Below are 18,361 nucleotides of genomic sequence, written 5' to 3'. Positions count from 1 at the left end.
GAAACTTTTTGGTAGCATCTGTTTCAAGAACATATATATATATAAAAAAGCCATGTTTAAGTGATTGTGTTTGACAAGCCTCAACATATTTATGGGAAAAACAAACTCATATCCATGTATTTTTTTATAAAGTGTATCAAACCAGTACAGCACCAAACCGGACAAGAGAAAATAAATTGTCTTGTGGAGCAGTAGATAAAACCAAATGAAGGACAAAGTGAGTGGCTGCAGATGGTGCAGGTGTTCCATCGGGTCAAATGAACGGAGGAGTGAAAGGACAGGATGGAGAGCAGGAGAAGCAGAGACAGAAAGTTTGGGAAAAGTAAACGCCAGTAAACGCATCCCAACCTTCACAGAGAGACGTCCCATCCTCATGTTCATTTTATTGTCATCGAACACACACAAAAATTAAAAATAAAATAAAAAAACAACCCTGGTGCGTTAAATAAGGAAACCGGGGAAGTCCTTGATTTTTATTTATTTATTTTTCTGTGACAAATATTTGTCTTGCCAGTCTCTCAACGCCGTTACTGCTTCGTGTTTGTGTTGTGACAGAGAACCATGACACAGCAGTTTGAAAAGGTGACGGTGTGAAGAGTCGAGAAAATGGGGACGAGGCTCAGGAAGGTGAATGTTTGGCTGTGTGCTTGTCTTTTTTCCTCTGTGCAACACGTTTTACACCAGAAGCTTACTCACGCTTGTGTCACTGGATGTGCATGCCAGTGTATGTACGTCTGAGAAGTGTGTGTGTGTGTGTGTGTGTGTGTTGTAGGCCCAGACTTTGGGGATGGGGCCATGCTTGGTGACTAATGTGCGTCCAGCCAGTTCATCCGACAGTCAGTGGGTTCTCCCAGCTATCAGGTCCGTTCCTATTCCTTAGCCTCCAGGAAGAGCGTCTCTTGAGGAAACAACTTGGCCTCCAGCAGGGTCGAGCCTGCATCCAGCTGGGTGATCTGAGAAAAGGTGGGAGGAGAACAGGGACAGGCATTAGACAGTCTTCATTAAAGCGCCGATGCCAACCGCTGATTATTTTTACTAGCACTTAATCAGCTTCACAGATACCAAAAAAATATTGTCTGAACTGCAATTTCAAATGACAACTCCAAATGAAAAAGAAAAAATATTAAAGTGAAACATAAAAGCAGCAAATCTTCAGATTTGAGAAGATGGAAATAACTTCACACCAAGATAGAACAGCAATAAATATTTGTGTTGGCATATAATTTTCTGACAATAATGGCAAACCTCAACCACACAAGGTTAAGCCAGGTCATCTGGACGGTTTCTTTTTTTGTTGTTGAGATGTTTCATCCTTCATCCAAAGGACTTCATCAGTGGAGGAGACACAACAAACTCAGTCCCACAAGCAGCACACTCACACAGCCAAAGTTTTGAACCACTTTGGCTGTGGCTGCCTCAGAGGAGTCGACTGGGGAGAGGGCGGGCCCCAGAAACCATCTTATCATCAGCAAACTGGTTGGTCCACTATGGGAGTGTGCTGATGTGGGACCAAGTTTGGTGCCACTTTACAATAAGGCTCCCCTTATAAATAGCTAATAAATAGTTTATAGTTTATTATATTAAATATATTATTAATGATTATGTTGTTAATTCCTCTATAAACACTTTATAAATCATTAATAATTGTTTATTATTATGCATTAAGGGTGACAGAGACAAAACTGACCAGTTTCTTGCCAAACAGTGAGCCACATCTGTTCACCTATATATTTCATCTGGAGTTGTAATGCAGTGATAAAGTACAATATTATATGTATTATATGTTAAAGAAATTAGGTTTAAAATGCTCATTGTGCTCACAAGGTAGTAACTTAGGCTGAAATGTTTAATGTAACAACTCTAAATTAAATATATGGGTGAACAAATCTGGCTCACTATTCGGCAAGAAACTGGTCAGTTTTGTCTCTGTCACCCTTAACTAATGCATAATAAACAATTATTAATGATTTATAAAGTTTATAGAGGAATTAATAATGTATCTATAAACTATTTATTAGCCATCTATAAGGGGAGTCTTATTGTAAAGTGGTACCCTGAGTTTGTTGTGGCTCCTCGGACTGATGAAGTCCTTTGGATGAAGGATGAAACGTCTCAACAACAAAAAAAAGTTTAGAGGACCTGACTTAACGTTGTTGGATTTTTTTACCTGCATTATTGAGCATGAACTTTGATCTACCGCAGAAGTTTTATTAAGAGTCGATAAGTCTTTAAATCAGTTTTCTCACCATAAGAAAACATTTAGACTTGCTCCTCTGATTCATCCTTATAGGGTCTCAGTTCATTCATGGCCACTGAAATCCCTCTGTGACTGCATTCATTAACGTGTGTGTGTGTGTGTGTGTGTGTGTGTATATCTGCGCACAAGCACGTGAACTGTGTGTATTATTTTAACATGTTTTAAAAAAAAACGTTTCGGCCGAAATGGGAGCAGCAAGAGTTTAGTTGCCCCTATGAGAACAACCTTTGTTTTCTTAAAAAGACTCCAATCCAGAACAAACCGCAGAATGTTTGGTTAATGCTAATAATGGCTAACTTCAGCTGTGGAAAAAGTCACTGAGAAACATTGCTGAAGGTGTAAAGGACAGACACATTTTTACTGGTGCAGAAAACTCGACGCACAAGCAATTGTCTAAAAGGAGAGAAATAAAGCTGAACCACCCACAACGTGGCTGATCGAGTTAGCCGACATAAAAGCGGGGGTCTGACCTGTGTTTTAGAAAACAGAGCAACCTGAATCTCCCTAACACCCACCACCCCTGTTGGCCTCTTAGCTTATGTGAGCTAATCACTGGAGGGCTTGTGTTACATTGGGCCAATCTAACACCTGGGCTGAACGGGTGAGGTGGTGTGACACCGAGATGTGTCCGAGGCTTATCTGATGACTGCTGCATCAGCCCCTCTGATTAGGGAGCCTATTCTAACCTCACAGTGGGATAATTAGCCAGCACCCTGTACCTGCTGTAGAAGGTCAGAGGTCAAGCCATGCACCATAAAGGTCAGACTCCCAACACGGAAAGTCGCAGCTCTCACACAGACAAAATGGGAACAAAATGTGACCCATGACCATGAACTGGACTACAACTTTTCACCTTTTACAAAGTAACAACACACATTTATATCAGTGATGTAGAAGTCAATTTCACAAAATTTCATGTTTTTTATTAATACAATAAAAAAAAACTTCACTTTTAGTTACTTTTCCTAGCTCAATTTGAGTTTGAGTTTATTATCTTAAAAAGTCTTTTCTATAACGTTTTCTCAACTGGAGCGTGTTTGAGGGTGAGGAAAGTGCAAAAAGAGGCCAAATGAAATAAAGGAAGGCGAGGTGTACAACTCGGCATTAGATAAACTATCAGCCTCCCAGAGGTGTTTGGAAATGTCACACCAGATGGAAGATGGGGTCTTGGACCCTGCGTGTTTTCATCTCCATGTGTCATTTAGACTTTTGACTTCTCAGTGGGGTCCTGGTGAGCCTGGTGCTGGCAGGGAGGAGCTGCAACATCATCCTCCAAGTCAACTGCCTCAGAGAGCAGCGGGGTGGGGGTGACATGCCACAAACAGAGCTTGTGTGTGTGCGTTTGCTGCAAACATGCCCCAACCCAACGGTGAAATATTTTCCCACCTCAGAAGCAGTGCGTCACAAATGGCTGCCATGCTAATGAACCCGACAGGCTGTTGTGACACCACAGCATCAGGTAGGAGTAAATGAGGCTTTGGGGTGGAGCAGGTGTGTGTGCAGACGTGTGTCTTTAGAAGACGTGTGAGTGTGTGCGTAGACGAGAGCTTTCAGAGTAAAATCGGGATGAGGTGCTCGTGCTCGGAGGTGCACCAGGGAGAGCCAACAGGGAGACAGCAGCATCTGACTCTGAAAAAGAAAGTAGGGAAACAACATGCCACACTGACACAGGAGACGGGCGCCATCGGTGATTGTTTACATTGTTATCCAATTAACAGACCATAAGCATGGAGGCATCTGTCAACAAACAAAGCTGTTGTTTTTCCTCTGCTCTCTCTAAGCCATATTCTCACTTCTCCTGCCTACACAGCCATACATGAACATATACATGCATACGATAACATCCAGCTCTCTGCTGTGCAATTTGTTTTTAACCTTGAGTCAATATAATTCAACAAAATACAGCAGATTTATGGAACTGTTCAAGAAAATTCTGTGAAAATTTCAATTCAAAGGAAGAACTAATCAACAACTGGGGGTAAAAAAAAAAAAAAAATTCCCATAAATCAACAGAATAAGAACCTAATTAAAATCTTTTTACCTGAGATGAATTTTAAAGCAATAATAAAATAAATAACTGCGGAGCTCTGCACCAGAAAGCCTAATTTTAAATCTGGATCCGAACAAAAAGACAGATGGGGCTTTTCGGCAATCTTTAACATTCTCTCTTTTTCCTGATGAAAAATGATGGGGGGAGTTTAATATCAACTCAGAGTATTTGTCATCAGGGAACAGCAGATTTCAACACAGTTAAAACCACATAATTAGCAATTTATGTGAAGTTTAAAATAAACATCTGAATTGTAAGCGATTTGAATCGGATGAATAAAACACTGATAGCAGGGGAGGCGACGCGCAGCAACGCTCGGCTGTGAAAGAGAAGAAAGGGGAAAAATAAACACAGGCCCTCAAGATGTCCGTTTCCAGCATAATAAAATGTGCAGCTGAAATAACGCATTTTTAATGAAGGCATTACAGGCCCCGCTATGTTAATTAAAACCAAATAACTTGTCTGTTTTAAACTAGTGTTGTCAAGTGTTTATTTGGCCAATTACAAAAGCAGTGGGAGATCATTATCTGCTGCCAGGAGCGTTGACAGCGTGTAGTGCTGGGGCGTGAACAGAAAAGAACAGAGAAAGAGTACGGTACTTCAAAGGGGGACAAACACTGCACAGACTGGACGGGGGGAGGACTGAAAGAGGAGGGGGGGGGGGGAGAGTTGGAGAAGAAAACAACAAGCAAAAGAAAGAAAATGACAGACTAGTTTGTGCTTTAAAAGATGTTAATAAGTGTTATTTAAGATTTAAAAAGTTGAGAAAAGTTTGAGAAATTTGAGTAAAAATATTTGACCAGAAAAGCAGAAGTTTAGAGAAAGACTGGAGCAAAAAAAGACGGAGATGGAGGAATTGAACGTATTAGAGGAGAAGGTTGAAGACAGAGGCTGATAATGAAATATAAAACTCCGCTGTTTTGGCAAACCTGTTTTAAAATGTATAAAATAATCTGTGTCTAAATCAAACTACATCTTTTCCTCCTCAGGTACAGAAAATATCAGTATCTGAAAATATGTTTCCTGATAAAAGGTTAAGGACAATAAAATTACATATTGCCGAAAAGTCCCCTGTCAATGGATGTTCACTTAAAAACAAAAAAAAAAATACCTATTTCTACAAAAACCTCTCAAGTTGCAATGTCATAAAATCTTGGCTACTGTGCAAAATAAATAACTAGAGAAATTGCATTTTCGCAGGAAATGCAATGTGAATGCTTATTGCTAAAGAACCTGCTGAAAAAGAGCTGAAATTAGCTAAAAACATGCTGAAATGTTGCTGAAATTGAAGAACAGGCCTAAGTTAGAAGAAAACAAAAAGAACACATATTTGCTGAATTTAGTTTAAATAAGCAGAAATGAGCAGAAAACAAAGTCAACTTGCTAAAAGAAAAAGCTGAAATTAGCACAAAAAAATTGCTGACTAGTAGCTGAAAAGGCAGAAAGAAGCTTAAATTACCAGAATGAAGTGGAGAGAGAAGAATTGTGCCCAATTAGGCTGAAAGAAGCAGAAATTAGCACAAAAAGTGGAAATAATCTGAAAAAAGCAGAAATGCGCAAAAACAGCTGAATAGTAGCTAAAATGTTTAAATTACCAGAAGGAAGTGAGAGCTCATTGTTGTTGAAAAAGGTTTAAAGTGAAAAAAGTGGAATTAGCAGAAAAAGCTATAATTAGCATAAAACAGCTAAATAGTAGATGAAATAGCTGAAACTTGCAGAAATAAGCTGAAAGGAGCATAACAAGCTCAAATTAGTAGAAAGAAATTAGAAGAAGCACAAAAATGTTAGTTAGCAGAATAAAGCAAAAAGGAGCACAAAACAGCTGAAAAAAAACCGGCTGAAATGAGCTGAAAGTAGCTGAAAGTAGCTGATTTTTTTTCTTTGAACAAGGAAACTGAAAGAAGCTGAACCAGAACAGAATGTGAAAGAAGCAGTAAAAGGTTGTAAACAGATCTAAAGATCTGAAGGATGTAAAATGAGCTCAATTCATTTTCTATGAGAAAAAAATGGCAGAAAAGGCTAAATATTTAAAAAAAAGCTAAAGTTGCACCAATGCCAAAAGTCATAGCAGGATTGTCCTGAAAGAGCTGAATATTGAACATTGAACGTGAAATAACACAAAACTTGTGGAACAAGAAAAATGCAGAAAAATGTACAGAATAATTTAAAGAACCTGGAATAATAAATATAAACAGGATCACAATAGTGTGAATGCTTAGTAAGCATTCACACAAATAACTAAATAAAAATACTTCTTGTAAGTAAAGCCTCAATTATTTTCATAACCATCCTCCAACAACATGTTGCACAATTAATCTGCACAGTTTGCATAACTTTCTAAATATTTAAAATATTGTTTTTCAAATATATTTAAAACAGCACAATTTATTTAAAACATAAGTTTGATTTATTTCTTACTGAAGCGAGTACTTGGGGGTCTACTAAAGTAATATCCTAAAAATCTTTACGCAGAGGATGAGCCTTTTTAAAAGTTTCAATCAGTTTGGAAACTTTTAAAAAGGCTCATCCTTCAGAGGGTAACCTGAGAACAGCACAGAAGTTAGAAACTGCACAAAATACCTTTCTGCATAGAAACAATAAATAAAATTTAAATCAGCCAAGAAGGATTTTAAGCAGAGAAACAAAAGCCCCCACACTCACTCCTTACGGTCCGATGGAGCCACAGAAGCCACACGGCTCTAGCAATTTAGATGTTAGATAAAGAAATGTTTATTAAAAAAAGTAATTTGTAATAAAACTGCAAGCACAATAAACAGAAGTTTAAACTTTCTGTCTATCTTTCTATGACTCTCAGACAGTAAGACAAGAAAAATAAAACACGGCAGTAAAACAGATGTTAAACCTATTTCAGAGCAGACCACAGCGTCTTCTTTGTCATTGCTTATTTTTTCTGCATCTCAGATTTTGTGTCCGAATGATTCTGGCAAATTCCCCGCCAGAGCTGGAAGAGGGATCAGGGAAATGGGGACATAAAAGTACAGTATCACTGTGAGAAAACACTTGACATTGTTTGGATGTCTACAAGCGGCAGGACAGGAAGAGCCGACTGCAAATGATTTTAATGGCAGTCTAAACATTTTCACCGCACGCTGAAGGAGGACAAGCCACAAGGCTTTTAACAGAAGTTCTGCTTTAACAAGTATTGAATATGAAAAGAAGGGGAATTCTTGAATGAAAAGCTAAAAAGTGAAACACTGAGGTTCCCCCTCTTCCCTCCCCTTCTTCAAACTCGCCGACAGACATAGAAACTGAGACAGGGTTAGTTCCCTGAGCACGGCTAAGCCTGGTACAAATGATGCCAGTGTAAGGCCTGCTGTAGTGCTGAAGAGATAAGCCACTGATACCAAATGTTGAGGAAGAGACCGAGTCCAAAAAGTGGAGACTAATAGACACTTACTGGCTAATGAACAAGAAGTTAGAGATGCACGTGGTTAAAATCAGTTTTCCAGGTGAGCAATTTTGCATTAACAACCAAAAAGCACAAAATCCCCTTCACTTTATTATCTAAAGTCAGATTGTGGAGATTTACTCCTTTGTTTTACAGCTGAAAAAGAAATTACACAAAGGTGAAGAGGTTGCAACACCAACAGTGTGACACGGTGCAAAACTGCTGAAAACTAAAGAAGGGGAGGAAAGGTTTCAACAGTTGTGCAGTTTGACAAATGCAATAGTGCTCCATCCTCTTTCCTCTGAGCCTGGCAGAGCAACAGTGAGAGCGTCTGGATGGGATGGAGGCTTTCTATGCTCCCTCTCATTTAATTACAACACAGAGCTGCAGGATTAGACGGGGGCCTGTGTTCGCAGCCTCTTACTGGCACCAACACTGAGCTATTTCCCTCCTCTCTTCCCCTAAATCTCCCGCCTTTCTGTTTTCTGGAATTATCTCTCATCTTCTACTTTTTAATATCTTCGCCACTTGTCTTCTCTATCCTGTTCTCTTTCAGACTGTTTCTCTGATCAAATCTTTTCTTTGTTCAAGCGTTTGTCCTCTCTGTTGTCTTTGCGCACTCGTTCTGCAATCGTCGTCCTCCTCGAGGTTTTCTCCACCCCCCCCACCCACTCTAATCCTCCCATCCTGTTTTTGCTGGAATTTCATCTGCGACGCAGGCACATCTTTATCTCTGTCTCAAACACATGTTTACTCTTGATTATAAAGAGACAACTGTGAATCCTTTAAGTGACAAAGTTGTGAGCGGGGCATGTGTTTGCTTGAAAATATTTGTGTATGTGTTGAATTGTGCGATTGTGACGAAAACGGGAGTGTGAGCTACGCATTAATGTGTGTGTTAGGTGTTTGTGCCCCGGCGGTCTCTGCAGACTAGAATGGCACACTGCCTGGGCAAGCCTGCCCTCCCCCCCAACACACACACCTCTATACAATCACCACCACCCTGCCGCATCCTCTCCTGCCTTGATTAATGGAACTCTAGCAGCATGGCTAATTAAACTGGTGGTTAAAACAGCGCTTACCTTAAAACTCTACCACAAAGCATGGCGACCAAGCCCTCTAATGACTGATTTGTAGCTAGCTGAGAGCTGCCAGGCGTCAACACAAGAGCCGTAGAGAATACTACTGTTAGTGCTGACAACTGTATCCTAACAGTCAAAATGCTGCAGGCACAACGGACCAATAATAATTAATATTCATTAAATAACACATGCACATTGAAAAACAAATGACTTAACACACGTGCTCCATTTACTGAAGCAGAATTTTTCCACTTCCTGTTTAATAAAGTTTATATCAAGTAACTTAATACTGTAACCCATTAAGACCTGATGTATATCATGGATCTTGCATATTAGACACCTTTTGGCTACCTCAAACTTGAATGAGTCAGATGTAACGGCTCAAGTTTAATATGCAGTACAGTAGTTTCTCGTTAATTTGCAGTTCGACTTTCGCGGTTTATCAAAGTGAGATTGAACACGAAAAAAAAAATTTGTATACGACACACGATTGTCAACGTTAATATTACTCACATGATTGGGACAGTGCAGGATGCTGTACAGCAAAAAGTTAACAAAAAAATAAAATACTTTGGACGGGTGCCGCCATTTTGTAGTTTTCTCTCAATAAGCCGACACTGTATCCCCAATCGTAACGACTACATTTCCCAGAAGCCAAAAGTGCCCTGCCCAGAAGCCCTGCTGCCTTCTGCTGAAATATTAGAGGGAATGTTTTGATCTGATCAAAAAAGTTTGGCACTTATTACAGTAACTTGGCGCCCAGTGGATACTGAGAACCGCATGGAACTCACTGAACCAGAGCAGAACAGGACCTCCAGACTCATCGGCAAATCCGAAAGTTGGTAGCCGGTACACGAGGACTTCCAAGCAGGGATGCGCCACCGTAGATTTGGCTTCTCTCTGGAGCCCACAGAGACTTTTTTCATCCAGATTTGTTTTTTCATCCAAATTTGGTCCCATGATGGCCATCCGAAGCGCAACCCCCCCCCCAATATGCATTTTGATGCTTAAGAGCTGCACGAACCGGATCTCCAGACCCATCGGCAAATCCGAGAGCTGGTGGTCGGCCCACGAGGACTTCCGAGCGGGGGGACGCATCACTGTAGGTCCGGCTTCTCTCTGGATCCCACCACCACTACCATGAACCTGAGAGACGACCAGAACCAGCAGGGTAGGTTCGCCGAAGCGGAACCAAGTTGGAGCGGAACAGAGCCGCTGCTGTTCTGCAGAGCTGGTGAGTAAAATTTAGTAGCTACATAGAAGTATGTTGTTAAAATGACGTAGGTGTAAGAGTTTAGAACATTGCAAGAGTGTGGGAAGGGTTTCTAAAGCCTTAAAATATATGTATATATATGAATACTAAAATGTAAACCCCACAATAAATGAGGGAGTAGTTTAATAAATTTGATATCTGAGTGATTTCAAAGTAAAATAAAATTCTGGTGATGTGTCTTTATCATGTCTAATCACATTCAAATGTCAGCTCAAGCTGATTTTTCACCGATACAACTCTGCTATCCAATATGTTTGTGACTAACTACAGGTACTTTCTTATTTTTCCCTGTCCTGACAAGGGTTTGTGCTTGAGAAAAAGAAAATAATTTCAGACATTTTTTCTCCCATGTTGGTTAGAAAGCATTTTTACCACTCACATTTCTACGAGGGAAGGTGGTGAGGAGCTTGAATGCTTCAAAGGGGTATCCTTTGGAGGCCACAAAGTCAAAAAGCACTTGGAGCTTGCAGCTGCCCAGAAAACGCCTTTCCAAAAACTCGCCACTTGGTGTGCGGATTCTCAATTTGCTGATTTGTTCTCCTGACTCGTCCTCTGGCTCTGGAGGTAAAGTTTGCTCCAATGACAAACGAATCGCCTGCGGGGGGGAAAACACATTAGAACATTTCTTTTTTATCAACCGAGTAAAACCACTTTTACACGCAGCACTGTTTTTGCATACAGGTGTTGGTGAGATCCACCTGTCCTCGCATGTGCCAAGACTTCCTTATTACATTTTTTTGACAAGCCAGAGTGGATTCTTGTGAAATAGTTTATATTTTTACAGTGTTAAAAAAGTAACCATGAATGATTCAAACATTTAGGTCAATTAAATTGTGACAAGTTCACCACAATCTTTACCGTATACAACATACACTTTCTTTACACTCTAAGTAAAGTGCTATGTGTTGTCATCAGTGTATGTTCCTATAAAATGGTGAAATTGGTTCTCTGCATTTAACCCATTGCACTGGGATACACCCAGTTGGAGCAGTGGGCAGCTATGTAAGCTGCCCAGGGAGCAATTGGGGATTAGGTATCTTGCTCAGAGACACCACAACATGTGGGAATGGCTGGGGATCGAACCTGGGACTTTCAGGTCCCGAGTCGGCTGCCTTGCCTCTACCCCATCTTGGCCCCCCTCTCAGTTATAAAGTTAGTTAGAAATCTCTGAGAAGGAGTAAAACTGATCAAACCTGACTGGTCTTCTTTAGCATATTAATCACAATAGAAAAGGACACGAGTAAACTAGGTGCGCACCGTCTGCAGTTTTCTGGCCGATCACCGATCATAGATCATAGATTTCTAAAAAATCTGACCTGCCGATTCCGATTTTGGCCGATACAGATTTTATTTTATAAGCGAGCGACACTGTCAGGTGTTGTAAGGTCAAAGTGCACCTTCAATTTTCCAATTTTATTTTATTGAAAAGCATACCCTTGAATAATATCCTAGAAACAATACAAACTTGTTTTAACTGGCCATGAAGTAGTGCTCTGAAATAAGAATGAAGTTCAGACAATTGTTGTTAAAACTACAACAAAAAAAAAAGGGTAAAATCGGTTTCTCATGTAAGCATCGGCCAAGCACGATTACCCAAAATTAAGGAAATCGGGGCCTATTGATCGGTGCACCCCAGAGCAAACTTTGACAAAGTCATGGCTATTACGAATGAAAGAAAATCTGTGAGGTTGTACGAAACCTATACCAACGGTATAGGTTTCAAAGTAACAGATGATGAGACAATATTTAAACAAATGGGAAACAACCCAAAAAATTCCTCCCGTTCTGATTTCTGCACTGTAGCTTCCCATTAATTGAACAAGCTTCTTGTCCTAAGAATGTTATTAAATTAGTTGCCCTGCGTCTCACCCTGTTCCCCAAAGCCTGGCGTAGCTCTGAAGGTTGCCAAGTATCCTATCAGCATGTTAGAAAGAGCCAAGTGTGTTCTTCTTTCATACGTTTTTACTGTTTGCTCCATCAAACTGAGACTGACTCTTCTAAAAAGCTCAACAAGGACAAGAGCTAGTTTAAAGTGTTATTAGAGATTGCTTATTTTACAGACAATAGATGTGATCATGCTCCCCCCCCCCCCTCCCCCCCCCAACGCTGAGCGAGAGTAGCTTATCAAGCACAAAGACAAACATCAACTGTCATCTTTCACAGAGCGGCTAATCAATTCTCCTGAGTTCCAAAAAACGTGCTTCAGCTGCTCCCTCGAGCGTCCCACTTCTTTCTGTTGCCTCCCCACCCTCCCCACCTGCTTGTTGTTCCTGTTTGGCCAGCCGGGGAGCATATGCTGTGACAACACGCCCCGGCTTTATTTACACACCATAATGCAATTATATTTCATAAGAGTGTACAACAGTAGCTCATTAGCAGCTTCTGGTGTTGGATGGGCAGGGTAGGGCGCGTGCCGCTCTGCCATCAGCTCCCCCAGGTATATGAGCTGATGCTGAGTTAAAGGGGCCCCTGGGGGGACAAAAGTCACACACGCAACAGACAGGAGTGTGTCTGCTGGATGTACAAATGCAGAGAGTCAATCTCAGACAGAAGCAGAACCGCCTACACAAGTGAGAAATGGCGTCCCAAAAGAAACCACAGGCCACACGTTTGGTGGAGCCTCGGGCCCCCGGCAGCTCCGCACAAATAATCTGGAGCATCTCTCCATCCATTCATTCATGCGGCTCTGCAGCTCCGCTCGGCTAACCGCAGAGAGCAAACAGATGACGAGCAGGGCAAAGAGAAGCACCTGACAGACACAACCGTATGCTAAGACCCCATGAAGGAGGTAAATAATAATGTCAGCTCGCAGGCTCTCTTCAACCCCACCCCCAATTCATGGACTCCTACTTTCATCTCCCTTCTCTTTGCACAAAGGCACAAAAAACAGGGAAAGCATTCCCACTAGCATTGTCCTCTCTCTGGTGGCAAGTGGGGTTTTTGTTGTGTCTGCACTTCCTCTAATGCACAATGCGAGGTCACCACCTCCCCAGACTCAACTGAAAACTGTAAACAAACAAGGTTGCCAATTACTAATTACAACAGCTTACATTATGGGCTCTTCATATATTTTTTTAAGGAATCGGGAAAAACCACAATTAAAAAGGGTTGCTGATATAAACAGTTCAGGTGAAGAGCTGCAACAAGATGAGGAAAACTGAAACCTGTACACAAGTCTTTAATTTCTAAGTTTATGAAGAAACTAGAAATATAAATGAAACATACTATCGTAAAGTTGTTTTTTGTTTGCATCCAATTTTACAATTAGTGACAGTTAGGGGTGCACTGATTGCAGTTTTTTAGCTGATCATTGATAACTAAAAAATCTGACCTGCCGTTTCCGATTTTGGCCGATACAGATTTTGTTTTATAAGCGACACTGTCAGGTGTTATAAGGTCACAATGCACCTTCAATTTTACAATCTTAATTTGTTGAAAAACATAGCCTTGAACAATATCCTAGAAACAATACAAACTTGTTTTAACTGGTCATGAGGTAGTGCTCTGAAATACAAATTAAGTTTAGACAATTGTTGCTAAAACTACAAAAAAAAATCGGTAAAATCAGTTTCTCATGCAAGTATCGGCCAATCTCCCAAAATTAAGGAAATCGGAGCAGATAAATCGGCCGACTATTGACAACAGCAAACAAAGTTAATATTGTGCTAGACTTCAAATGTAGCTGCAGGTAAATTCTGCACTTCCTGTATAGATGAAGAAATATTGACTGGTTTTTTTATACTAAGTGACAAAAAAGTTGCCCATCAGAAGCTCACAAGTAAAGAAGAAAATTGTCAAATTGTCATTTGCTCATCAGAAGTGCTCCCTCGCAGAAATACCTGAATATGCTGCTGTGAGGAAGTAAAAGATCTCATATTTACAGTATTAATATTACAGCTTGTTAACTCAGGAGATTCAAGGAAAACGGATGAACGTTGGCAGAGGGAAAATTAATTCAAGCAGGAACTACAAAGGGAAAGCAGTTCATTACATCTACACACAGTTTGTTTAGCACACTACACATTGATATAATTAAGGAAACCTTTTCATGTCGTTTGTTTAATTTAAGTGACAAATCATCTGAGCAAGCCGGGTCACCCAATACCTCTCAGTGCTTCAGGCCCTGTGCTGTAGAGTAAACAACAAGCAACGAGGACTACATTGAGTTACTCTGGACTGTATTGCAGCATCCGCGCCATCATTACACACAATTATTGTTTTCCTATACGCGTGACATTGTGTCTGCCTGTGTGTTTTACCTCTACTTCGCAGACAACAATTGTTTTCAAGTGAATATGTGTGTTTGCTTTGGTGCACAGGCCTGTCTACATGACTTGCTTCAGTCTTTTGTCCAGTTGGGTTTGAATATGAGCTCGTGTGCTTTACCAGTAAGAAGGCAGGTAAACCCAACAATGACCATGTTTATGGAGGTGACGAGCAACGTTTGTAATTAGGATATTATTTTCATGTGAAATGGAGTTTTTTTCTATTAGACAGGCTTCAGTGATTGTCACTAAACCCACAATCTAGGTAAATAATTAGAGCAAAGTGTCAGTAAGAAAGAGAATATGACTAAATTCACATAAACATTAGTAGATGGTACAACATGAATGTTTATTATTGCATTGTTAATGATGGACTTTTATTTAATAACTCGAAAATCATTTTAATATGAAACTGTCCTCACCTCCTTCTCCTCCTCCTGTTCTTTTCTCATCCGTTCCAAGCGTACTTGTTCAGCTTCTTCTTTTTCTTGAGCTTCTCTCTGAAAAGGAGAAATTTAATATTAAATAAGTCAACAAATCAAAATATCTGCTATGATGTGTTTCCTACAGTCTCACTATGCTCTGATGCATTATTAACAATGTTTAATACGTTATCCAAACAACCCGCTTTCTTTTTTTTTCTTCCTCCCCTGAGCTCAGAGTTTTAAAACTAGTTTGCACAAATTAAGTTACAATTAAAAGAATGGTTCAGATTGTTTACAGTGGCTTTTTTTTTTTTTTTAGAAAGGGTCTAAATATTTTATATTTTTAACTGTTGTGGATAACCGTTAAACCTCAGTTGGAGAAAATATAAAGATAAAATAAAAAATAGAGTTCAAGCGACCCAACATGGAAGAAGGGGGTAAAGATAATGGAGGGGTGGATGGAACTCTGACCAAACTAACAAGCTAACAGCTAGTCCAACCTAATAGGTTGCTATAAACCATCATTTGCACCCACAAATAATCATTAAATGTTACATCAATAGTGTATGATTAATAAAAAAGGATTATCTGGTAAGTCAGACTCCTTTGGAGCTTGATGCACATGAAACATTGCAGCTGCACTGAACACAGAGTAAAACAGGGCTATTCAACTAAATTGCTCAGGGAGCCACACTTACTGAAAGCCAAGAGCGCAGGGGCCAGATATCCAGCAGTTAATGTCATGAAGTAAGCTTGTTTTATGGTGAAAATCTAGTTTTATTTAAAAGAACCCGTTGGTGGGCTGAACTGAGCTCATCCATAGGCCTGATTTGGCCCTCGGGCCACCAGTTGAATAGCCCTGGAGTAAAATCACTATAAATATGATGAAGATTTACAATGAGCTTTTTCAACCAAAGATGAAACATGTCTGAGTGCTTTATTTTGAAAGTACCTTTTTACGGTCAGCCTCTAAGGACAAACGATAAGCTTCATCCTGTTCCCTTTTCACCGTCTCTCTTGCCTCTCGTTCGTCCTAGGTGGTGAGGGGAGAGGGGATGGTGTAAGAAAAAAAAAAAAAAAAGTTAAACCTGTTTAACTAACCATACAATAAAGGATACACAAGAACAAAACATCTAAGCCAATGCGCCGGTTTTAGAAGCCAAAAAGACCCAGGCATAAAAATATACAGCATGTCAAGTGTGGTTACATACAAACATCAGGTATGAAAGAGTAGCAGTAGAGGGGAATTCATTGTGACTGGGCTGTCATTTACTAGACCCTGAACCTCTTTTATGTTTCTCATTCTCAGTTTCACCCTCCCTTTTCTCTTTCATTCATTCGGCCTCCCTCTTCCTGTTTGTACAGAGGGAAGGGGACAGGCGGCCTTTTTCTTTCTACCTGCTGCGGCTACAAAGTGTTTTATAAAGACTCAGTTTAAAGACGAGTGTCCATTGTGTTAACAGCGCGGCCATTAGTTTTTTATTTTCTGAAGGCCCATGCTGTGTGCCGACCCGGATACGGCAAAGTAAGCTTATTGTGACAATCTGAGGGCTACTGTGCAGAAAGGCAGCTAAGCAAAATGGCAGCGTGTATTGTTGTATTGAATCTGAAAATGCAAAGATACATTTGTGCTTTTGGTCGACATAATAGAGGAACATTGAAAAGAAACTGTAAAAGAATGGTGGATAGGGACAAAAGCATCAAAAGTGCCTGCCATCAATGGACTGGGCCTGAGTCACGCAAACAAGTCACAGAGCGCAGTTCATGTATGAATACCTTTTCAGCTTTTACTAAACGCCCTCAAAAACACTGACGAGCCTAATGTGAGGAGGCATGAAGCTGCGTTCGTCTAGCAGTTATCTCCACAAACATGTGATTTTAAAAGCCTCAACTTTGGAGAAAAAACTGAAACAGATTTACAGCTATTAAATCATGGCTACTGTTCAAGTTGGCACAAAGTGAGCCGTCTTCTAGCGCTGATGATACACTTGGTATTCAGAAAAATCAAGCTGTCACACATTTAATGTTTGCTAACAAATAAAGAGGAAATTCAAATGGCTCTTCTTAATTTGCTGCTCGGTTTGTAATTTTTGGCAAATTTGTTGCCAAAAAAGTTGGGACGCTGTGTAAAATGTAAATTTAAAAAAGGAAAACAATGATTTGCTCAGCTATTAAGCACTACACACTGTATGACAAAAGAGAAAGTTAACATTTATTGTTAAAAATATGGCTGTTGTGAAATTTTATTACAAGAAAATGTTCCAAAATTATGACCAACATTTTTCAAGTGACTTGCTTCATGTCTACTTTTAGGAAAACTTTCTAAGTGTATGATGAAGATCATTTGCAGCAGTACCAAAAGTCTGTACACAGCTCTGGCACTCTCTCTCTCATATTCATATTCATATATATATATATATATATATATATATATATATATATATATATATATATATATATATGTAGATGAACAGATGCTGTGAAATATTCATCAATTAAAACGGATTCCTCATTTTTCTGGACTGAATAAAACGTGCATTGAATTTAATGAAATGTAAACGTGAGACGTCATTTATCTTTGACCCATCAAAATGAATGCGGTCATTTATTTTACAGAATCAAAGTTTAACATCAAACATTTACATTAATTTGGCAAAATATGAAAATAACAACATAGTTAATCAATCAGGAAAACCATACCATATATATATATATATATATATATATATATATATATATATATATATATATGCTCAATATTGTTAATTTATTCATTACCAAATAATGTTTATGTGCAGAAGAGAACCAATATAGACAAGTAGCTGTATTTAACTTTCTTTGGAATTATAATTCTTCTAAAATAAACCAGCATCAGGAAAATCCAGATGAAACTTGTGTAAATAAACCTGATACAGGTAAATGAAGTTAGCAAGAGTGGCACCTTAGAGACCAAGATAAACCCTGACTGCTGGAATTTGTACACGTTTTCATCTGTAGTGCTTTAATAGTCTTATAACACAATAACTCGCCCAGTTTAGCTTGTAACCTTTATAACAAAAGCATGGCCGAAAATAACCTGTAATGTTCACAAATGTTAACAAAACCTGCTGAGTGGTCCCTTGATTAGTAACTACTAAGTCAAAACACAGACAGACATCAGGAGAGACTGTGATGTCAGTGAGGCTGGATGAAATCACAATGAGACTGTCCAAGCTGCTTCTGCTCAGACAAACACAAGTCAGTGTCAAAGTGGAATGTCTGGGGTGGCGTAGCGTTCATGTCTGAGTGTGCTTTGGAAAGGTGAGATGGAAAAAAGGGGAAAAAAAAAATTCCCACAGATCAAAAACATGCATGTTAGGCTGATTGGTAACTCTAAATTGTCCCTAGGTGTGAGTGAGAGAGTGAATGGTTGTTTGTCTCATTTGTCTCTATGTGGACCTGTGATGGACTGGAGACCTGTCCAGGGTGTCCCCTGCCTCTCCCAGTGACTGCTGGATATAAGCACCAGTGACCTCCACGGCCCAAAAAGGGAGAAGCAGGTAAGGAAGTATGGAAGGAAGAAAATAAGGAATAAGTAAATAAGGTAGTAAGGAAATAAGT

At 39.7% G+C, this 18,361-nt stretch overlaps 1 protein-coding gene across 1 annotated transcript in view; it reads right to left on the bottom strand.

Annotated features, from left to right (window-relative positions):
* Window positions 1–463: 463 nt before the first annotated feature.
* The window catches only part of faf1 (Fas (TNFRSF6) associated factor 1), a 64,870-nt gene continuing 46,972 nt past the window's right edge, over window positions 464–18,361 (bottom strand). The window contains exons 16-19 of the mRNA XM_037698098.1: window positions 15,714–15,794; window positions 14,759–14,836; window positions 10,451–10,666; window positions 464–953 (exon numbers count right to left, since the gene is read on the bottom strand). Of these exons, the coding sequence (XP_037554026.1) occupies window positions 870–953; window positions 10,451–10,666; window positions 14,759–14,836; window positions 15,714–15,794 (459 nt within the window). The 3' untranslated portion in view covers window positions 464–869. The remainder of the gene's footprint in view (window positions 954–10,450; window positions 10,667–14,758; window positions 14,837–15,713; window positions 15,795–18,361) is intronic.

Source organism: Nematolebias whitei, chromosome 3 (assembly GCF_014905685.2).
Source record: "Nematolebias whitei isolate Nwh7 chromosome 3, NemWhi1, whole genome shotgun sequence".
Classification (NCBI taxonomy): domain Eukaryota; kingdom Metazoa; phylum Chordata; class Actinopteri; order Cyprinodontiformes; family Rivulidae; genus Nematolebias; species Nematolebias whitei.
Note: the sequence above shows the minus strand (reverse complement) of the source record. Positions and strands in the feature narration are given on the sequence as shown.